At 49.9% G+C, this 8,972-nt stretch overlaps 1 protein-coding gene across 1 annotated transcript; it reads right to left on the reverse strand.

Annotated features, from left to right (window-relative positions):
- Nucleotides 1-74: 74 nt before the first annotated feature.
- LOC119952169 (zinc finger protein OZF-like) lies at nucleotides 75-3,282 on the reverse strand. The gene has a single exon (XM_038775764.1). The coding sequence runs from the start codon at nucleotides 2,714-2,716 to the stop codon at nucleotides 1,514-1,516; it is 1,203 nt and encodes a 400-aa protein (XP_038631692.1). The 5' UTR covers nucleotides 2,717-3,282; the 3' UTR covers nucleotides 75-1,513.
- Between the last annotated feature and the right edge of the window lie 5,690 nt (nucleotides 3,283-8,972).

Raw genomic sequence — 8,972 nt, forward strand, 5'->3', positions numbered from 1 at the left:
GCTTTGTGATGCAGAGAGAGGCCAACCATGCGGGTTTAATTCCTGTACCGGCTGAGGTATTCATGAAGGCCCCGCACCTTCTCAACCTCACCCCTCACCTGTGTTATAGTGATCCTCAGGTTCAATCACCACCAGCCAGCTCTCCCCCTCAAAGGGGAAAGCAGCCCATGGTCATCTGGGACTATGGCAACTTTTACTTGAATACAGACATACTCTTCTGAGGGAAATGCCACCACAGCACGAGCTGGTGGGATTTGAATTCAGTGAATAAATCTGGAATGATAAAGCTACTCTCAGAAACCCATCTGGTTCACCTTTGTCCCCTTTAGGGAAGGAAATGTGCCATCCCTACCAGGTCTGTCCAACACGTGACTTTGCAGCAACACGGTTGGCTCTTAACTGCCCTTCTGCAAGGGGCACTCAATTCAAGGGCAATTGGGAATGGGCAATAAATTCTGCCCTTACCAGAGAAACCCATGAAAGAATCAACACAGGAAATTAGTGAGTTGTGTCAGTCTGTTTCTATGCTGCGGATTTCAATTATTTCATGAGTTAACATACATAATTCACAAGAAGGGAATAATAAAAACGGGTCTTTTTTTACTAACTTGCCATAGAAAGAGTGCAATGAAGGTTCACCAAATTAATACCTGCGATGGAGGGATTGTCTTCTAAGGAAAGAGTATGGCACAGTGGTTTAGACTGCTGCCTCACATCGCCAGGGGCCCGGGTTCGATTCCAGCCTTGGGTGACTGTGGAGTTTTCACGTTCTCCCCATGTCAGTGGGGGTTTCCCCCACAGTCCAAAGATGTGGTTAGGTTGATTGCCACAGTAGGTGTCCAAAGGTGCGCAGGTTAGGTGGGGTTCCGGGGATAGAACAGGCGGAGTGAGCCTAGGTAGGTAAGAAGGTGGGTGCAGACTCAATGGGCCAAGTGGCCTCCTTATGCACTGTAGGGATCCTATGGATTCTAAATAGACTGAGCCTTTATTCTCTGTGGTTTAAAAAAATGAGAGGTGATCTCATTCAAATGTACCAAATTCCTGCAAGGCACGACAGGCTAGATGCAGGAAGAAGGGTTCCCTTGGCTGGGGTTGTGGGGCTGGGGTTGCCTGGTGGGGCAGGGTGGGTGGTCTTTAACCAGGTTGCACAGTCTCAGGATAAGGGGCAGGTCAGCTAGACTCAGTTGAGGAATTTCTTCACTGAGGGGTGATGAATCTTTGAATTGTCTGTCCCAGGGAGCTGTAGAGAGTCAGTCATTGAATGTATTTCAGACTGAGTTCAATAGAATTGGGCATATTAAAAATATCAGGGATAGTACAGGAAATTAGTGTTGAAGTGGAAGATCATCCACAATCTCATTGAATGGTGGATTGGGCTCGGAAGGTTGAATGGCAGAGTGAGCTCGAAAGGCTGAATGGCCTACTCCTGCTCCTATTTCTTGTGTTTGAAAGACTGCATAACACCGAATTTGTAAAAGCTCCAATTCGCCCCAGCTATCAACAGGACCCTGCGCTACTCAACAGTGTGAACTGACTGGTGCTTTTGCAGGTTACAGGCCTTTTTGAAACTCTTCCCGCAGTCAGAGCACTTAAACAGCGTTGGCGCGTGGACTCGCTGGTGGCTCTGCAGGTTCGATGACTGGGTGAATCCCTTCCCGCACACAGAGCAGGTGAACGGCCTATCCCCGGTGTGAACCCGCTGGTGAGTCACTAAAACCCATTGCCGTTTGAAGCCCCTCCCACAGTCCAGGCACTTGAACGGCCTCTCATCAGTGTGGACCCGCTGGTGCGTTAGCAGGTTGGATGAACGAGAGAATCCCTTCCCGCACTCAGAGCAGGTGAATGGCCTCTCCCCGCTGTGGACCCGCTGGTGTGTGCGCAGGTTGGATGCCTGGGTGAAACCCTTCCCGCACTCGGGACAGGTGAACGGCCTCTCCCCGGTGTGAACCCTCTGGTGTATCAGCAAAGGGGTCGACTGAGTGAATCCCTTCCCGCAGATGGAGCAGGTGAAGGTTCGCTCCAAGGCATGATCATGTCGGTGTCCCTTCAGCCTTCGGGAGCTGCTGAAACTCATCCCACATTCAGAGCATTTGAAACGTCTCTCATCACTGTGAACTTGCTTGTGCTTCACGAGATGGGTTAACCGGCAGTACCCCTTCCCACAGATGGAGCAGATGAAGGGCCTCTCCCCGGTGTGGACACGCTGGTGCGCCAGCAGGTTAAAGGATCGACTGAATCCTTTCCCGCACTGACAGCAAGTGAACGGCCTGAGCCTGGTGTGCAGGTGGCGGTGCTGCTGCAGTTCCTGGAGGCTCTTGAAGCTCTTTCTACAGTCGGAACATCCAAATGGTCGCTCAGCTGTGTGAGCCAGCTGGTGCCGTGCCAGATTCTGTGCGCATTTAAAGGTCTTCCCACAGCCAGAGCATCGAAATGGCCGCTCCTCGGTGTGAACAAGCTGGTGCGACCGCAAGTGGGACAGGTAAACAAATCGCTTCCCGCACAAGGAGCAGGAGTGCTTGTTATTCCCGATCTGATCCCGACTAGCCTGCAACTCAGGCGACGAACCGTCGTCTCCCGTTTCGCCGGGCGACATCTCCCCGGCACAATGCTCCACATGTCTCTTTGTGATAGATGAGTCAGCAGATCCACTTGGGAAACATGGCTGTGGCTGATCGGTGCTGCTGCTGCTACCGCCGCTGCTCACTTCCCCTTCCATTCGCAGAGACCAATGACATTGAAGACCCTGACGAACTGCTGGAACAGGCTTGGGGTTGCGGCTAGGTGGGGTGGCCAGGGAGGCAGCTGAAGCTGAGTGGCTTGCTCCTGCGATCCCACTGAACTCAGGTCAAAGATTGTGGGGGAAGGAGGGTGGAGGTGTAAGCAAGAATTTTCAGGATTGAACACTAAATCTAATATTACGGATGGAATAGGTGAGGGGGATGCAAAGTTTGTGGAGGCAGGTGGCGAGGATAATGTGGCAGAGTTGAGGTTTCAGCTCGGTAACCTTCCGTGAGAACATGTAAACCCAGAACATGTTGGTGATCACAGGGGCAGAGCTGGGGCATCAATGGCGGCCAGTCCCACCCATAATCCCCCGCGCTGCGGGAAACGGCCTATATCGGAGATCGGCAGGCCATTGAGCGAGCGACGCGGGCTGGAAAATCGGCTTGATCGCGGAGGGAGGGACATATATAAAATCAATCCATCCGAACCGCAGCGTTCAAGCGCCTGCCCGCCCGTGCAGGTTCCTCCCTCGGCAGCCTCACCGTACCTTGCAATGGCCGCTGGCACCCCGATGATTGACGGCTGCTCCGACCAATAGGGGAGCTCGGAGGACCGAGCTGGGAGGACTGGCAGCCTCTATCTACTGGGCGGGGCTGAGGGCGGTCCCTCGGCCAATCACTGCAGGCGGAGAGGGCGGGGCTATTCTCCAGGTTGCTCAGGGAGCAGCAGGAGGGGAGTTTGGCAATGCTACGGTGGGTCGTGATGATGGGAGCGAGAGACTTGGAGTGTTAGACTGTAGAAGTCACCTTGTCCCATTAGTCCATGAATAGGTCTGAGAGAGCCTCCATAGAATCATTGGAGAAGGAGGCCATCCGCCCCATTGGGTGTGCACCGACCCTCCGAAAGTGAACCCTGCCCAGCACAACCTCCTCCCCCACCCCTCCCGCGCCCTATCCCCATGACTCCACCTACCTGGCATATCTTTGGTGACTAAGGGGCAATTTATCATGGCCAATCCACCTAACCTGCGTATCTTTGGACTGTGGAAAGAAACCGGAGCACATGAAGAAACCCACACGGATACGGGGAGAACATGCAAACTCCACCCGAGACAGTCACCTAAAGCTGAAATCGAACCCTGGCTCTAGCGGTGTGAGGCAGCTGTGCGAACCATTGCGCTACTGTGCCACTCTCATTTCAGCTATTTCAATATTGGATGAATCACATTTTTAAAAAATAAATTTAGAGTACCCAATTAATTTGTCCAATTAAGGGGCAATTTAGCTTGGCCAATCCACTACCTTGCACATCTTTTAGGTTGCGGGGGTGAGAACAACGCAGGCACGGGGAGAATGTGAAAACTCCACACGGACAGTGACCCAGGACCAGGGATCGAACCCGAGCCCTCAATGGCATGATGCAGCTGTGCTAACCACGACACCACCATGCAGCCAAGAAATATAAGAATCACACATAATAATCAACTCCAGTGCTCACTATTTCTGTGTGTCTTTGCCGACAAGATCAAGATGTTGAAAGGTATGGATAAAGTAGACGTGGAGTGGATGCTTCCTCTTCTGGGGCATTCTGGAACACCAAAGAGTCGTGAATCTGTGGAATTCGCTACTCCAGAATGCAGTGGATGCTGGGGTAATCAGTAAATTTGAGGAGGAGTTAGACAGGTTTTAAATGAGTAATGGGTTGAAGGGCGACGGAGAATGGGCAGGACAGTGGATTTGAAGCCATGATGAGATCAGTCATGATCATATTGAATGGTGCAGCAGGCTCGAGAGGCTAAATTCCCTACTCCTGCTCTCAGGTCTTCTGTTCTAAGAAAGAACTATTCTGTCTAATTCCACCTTCCAACTCTTGGCCTGTAGCCTTTTAAGTAACAGCACCTCAAACACAAATTTGGTGTTCTTGATTGATACGGGAATTTCTTGATTAATAAAGGGGATCAGGGGTTTTGGGGAGAAAGCAGGAGGATGGGGATGAGGAAAATATCAGCGATGATCGAATAGTGGAGCACAAGCAATAGGCCAAATGGCCTAATTCTGCTCCTATATATTTATGGTCTTATGGTCATAGAGTTTTCCAACAAAGCAAGAGGTCCTTCAGCCCATTGTGTCTGCGCCAGCCATTATGCACCTGTCTATTCCAATCCTATTCCCCAGCACTTGGTCCAGTGTTTCACGTGCTCATCTCAATGCTTCTTAAATGTTGTGAGGGTTCCTGCCTCTACCACCCTTTCAAACAGTGAGTTCCAGATTTCCCACCACCCTCTGGGTGAAGCAGCTTTTCCCCTCCAAATCTCCTGCTCCTTACCTGAAATCTATTCCCACCCCCTGGTTACTGACCCCTCCACGAAGGGGAAAAGGTTCTCCTTATCTCCCCCATCGATGTCCCTCATAATTTTGGACACATTAACAGCAACTTGGACAAATGTGGATTTATTTGGCAATGGCAGCAAAAAAAAGTGTTAAAGGCCACATCCTGCTGTAGCCATCTGGGATGGCCACTTCCAGATTACAAAATGGACGCTCGCAAAGAATGTAAGGGAACTGTGGACAATGTGAGGAAACCAAGCAGGCACAGAGCCAGCATGCATATTGGAGAGACAGCTCCCAGACGGAATTGAAACTATAGATCAATTAGCATATTGATGGCCCATCTCCGGGAACAAAGGAAAGACACTCAAGCAACCGATACTGTTCCAGACATCCCGGCACCAGTTCCCCAAACCAAAAGCACAAACAAAGCCAGGCCAACGGCCACCTAAGACATGCACAGCCATCAGGGAACCCACCCCTTTATTGGTCAAGATCGATAACAGTGATTGAGAAACGAGCCAATTAATTGGGGCCAAGTTTAAGGCCCGCCTAAAAGTGCGTGAAGTCCCTCCAGGTATAAGAAGAAACCCCCACAAGAGAATCGCTCTCTTGGACTTGGCTCTCAAAGTGGAGAGACCCATCCACCAGCTGCACCAGAAGCAAGTAAGTCCAAGGTCAACGCTCGCTACCAGAAGGACGACCGTAGCTGTTCTCCTGTTACCTCTTCGAACCCAACAACCTCAGATCCGATAACCGGCCATTGTTCCTCTGACTGAGTGGGAACTGAAGTTAAGTATAGGCGTTAGCGTTAGAGATAGTTTAGTTTCTAGTACTTTATGCATGAGTAGATCTTACTGTGTGTGTAAATAAATAGTATTGACTTTGAACTAACTGGTGTATTGGCTCTTTGATCAGTAATCGGGTTTGAACCTTGTGGCGGTATCGAAAGATACCTGGCGACTCTCAGTGTAAACATAATTAGGATTAAGGAAGGCGACCATATTGACTGCCATATTTAGAACCAAGTAAATATAGAAACATTTACTGGCGACTCTGGTGAGACTCAACCTAGAAGTAGCCTAGTCACTCCGAGAGAACCCAAATTTGAATTAGAATCCAATTGGAAAAAGAAAAACCACAAGCGTAAGACCAATACTGATCAAACCTCCAAGATTCGGAAGTTATTTGCATACGTACTAACAGGGATATAAGCTAAACCTGAGACATTTTGTTGCATAAAACTGTCGGGAGTTTTGTAGGCCGGAAAATAGCGTAAGCCGGACCTGTGTTTACATCACCACTTTATCACCCCCTGTTCCAAATTCAGTAGAAACCCAGAGATAGCGATAAAAATGGCAATGAAGGCAATGGAACGCCTTATGAACCCCCATGAATTTGAGGTCGCAGCGACCAGTAGAGTAGGATAGTGTCTCGTATGGGAAGAGGAAATAAGAAAGTACTTCAAAGGGAAAGGATGGCCCCTTTGGAGCGAATTCTGTGCGTATGATGATACAGGCCCCGGAAGTATAGGGCATACTTGGTGGGAGAACCTGACAGAGATTCATAAGAAGAGCTTAGGGAAAGCTCGCAAGCCGATGGCAATTGTGTCCTGCTTGGTGGCACAATTGCGAGGCACAGAGGAGGTCGTGAGGACGCTCCGCATAGAGATTGAAGAGAGAGATAAGAATAGTCAAGAAGACGTGAGGGAGTATGAGAAAGAAAACAGAGAACTGAGAGAGCAGTTAGTGGCGAGGGACAAGGTGATGGAGGATGTCAAATGGGCACACCAATCTTGTCTCGCCCATTTGAGCAGCTTTCAGTCCCAATACGACAAAGCCTACCAAGACACGTAACGTGCGGTCTTGGTAAGACAGGAAACAGAACAAATTGAGCAGTTACAAAAACAGTGTAATGATTTAAAAGCAGCCCTACAAGCACTCCACACTTCCACGACGGAACAAAGGCAGAGCTCGGTAGATCACGCAAAGTGCCGGAAGCAAATTGCAGAACTGCAATCTCTGCTTTCTGTTCAGAATTGGTTCCAGAGAACATTTGGACCCCAATTAGACCAAGAAAATGGCCCCGACTGGCAGGAGTTAAACGAGACTGCCCATAGATATGTACATGGCACATGTATACAGGACAAGCCCCAGAAACGAAAAGCGCCCCAACTGCACAGGCAGAACACACCCCTATGAACCCTGTAATCACACAGTGCAGGGCTACAGCAGAAGGAAACCCAGATTTCCTATACACCACCCCATTAACCGCCACTCAATTACGGGACGCGTGTGAGAAGATAACACCGTTCCTACCCATAGCGGAACCCCACCATTACTTTACAAGGGTAAAACAACAGCCGACCATGTGCAGCCTGGATGAAAAGGAGCAAGTGAAGCTCCCAGTTTTGAGCCTCAACCCCTCAGTCGTGGCAGCCCTTCCCGACCCACATAATGTAGGAGGAGGCACACACCAAGAAATGCACACAGCAATCCTGGACGCGATCGGCTATAACAAAGGAGACCCCGTAGAAGGCCTGAACAAGCATAAGCAAAAGAAGACAGAGCACCCCACAGCGTTTGCTGGACGCTTGTGGATGCATTTTATTGCAGTGTTCGGAGAGTTAGCCCGCGCCCATTTGTCCCCAGATAATATGGCCAAATGGACCCGCATCCTAGTCTCTCATGCGACAGAGGCAGGACAAAGAGCTTGCCCCAATTACGACCCCTCAGACGAAGCCCACAACGAGAAATGGGTTTTGAAAAGATTGTCCCGTGCTTGGGAGCAGTCTATCCAAGGTAAATCTGCCTATGGTAAAGCAGAGGAAGAGCAGGCAGACATGCATCCAGTTAGGACGCACCAGAACCCCGCATGGGTAAATGAGGGAAGGAACAGCCCACAGCAGACCAAAGTGTTATAATTGCGGCCAATTAGGACACTTTGCACGAGAGTGCAATGCGCCCCAGAAGCAGCAGAGAAACCAGCAGACAGGCACCCTAAATGAGAATAGGGCAAAGCCAATCCACAGTATTAGCTCCCGTGCTGATAGCACAGATATGAACGGCACCGACTGATGGTGTTCAAACTCCCCAACATGGGTCTGCAACACCCTTTGGGACAAATCTGGTAGACGGGTAGTGGCAGGCACAGTCCAGGGACACCCCATGGAATTTCTTTGAGATACAGGAGGGTCCCGTACTACGATAAATTCCTCCACAATGTTTCAGCAAGGCATATGGCCCACCACAGACACCATTACTCTCAGTGGTTTTACAGGGCACTTACAGCAGGGACACATCACAGCCCCTGTAGCCATTCAGATAGGGAACATTAAAACTAAACACCCTGTAGTTCTGGTCGACCTACTACAGGCAGCCGAACACATTTTAGGTATTGATTTTATGAGCTCCCACAATCTATCATTCGATCCGGTAAATAAATGTGTGTGGAAAATGGCAAAGGCCACACAAGCCCCCGCTACACTCACAGTTGGAGACTATGAAAATAGAATTAGCGCAGTAGGGGACTTCTGGTTCGACCCTCGAGCCATTAGTTGGAACAAAGAAGTTAGGGAAGACCTGCAGCGACACAAAGCAGCATTTGCACAGCACAAACACGACTGTGGAAAGATCGCTGGCTTAGTAAATATTACAGGCCCTGACCCCAGACACCAAAAGCAGTACCGTTTTCCCCAAGAAGCGGAGCGAGAAATCTCAAAAGTTATACAGAGTCTGCTTGATCAAGGCGTACTGCGATCAGTAGCCTCCACAAATAATGCACCAAATTGGCCTGTGAGGAACCCGATGGATCGTGGCGACTGACCATCGATTATCAGGAACTGAACAAAGTAACCCCAGTCGCAGCCCCTACCGTAGCCATGAGTCCTGAGACCAAGCTCAAACAGGGACTGCAGTCAAA

This window comes from Scyliorhinus canicula, chromosome 17 (genome assembly GCF_902713615.1).
Source record: "Scyliorhinus canicula chromosome 17, sScyCan1.1, whole genome shotgun sequence".
In the NCBI taxonomy this organism is placed as follows: Eukaryota; Metazoa; Chordata; class Chondrichthyes; order Carcharhiniformes; family Scyliorhinidae; genus Scyliorhinus; species Scyliorhinus canicula.

Bases quoted from the DNA above. Each gene is read 5' to 3' on its own strand.
- LOC119952169 (XM_038775764.1), bottom strand. From the start codon at position 2,716: ATGGAAGGGGAAGTGAGCAGCGGCGGTAGCAGCAGCAGCACCGATCAG.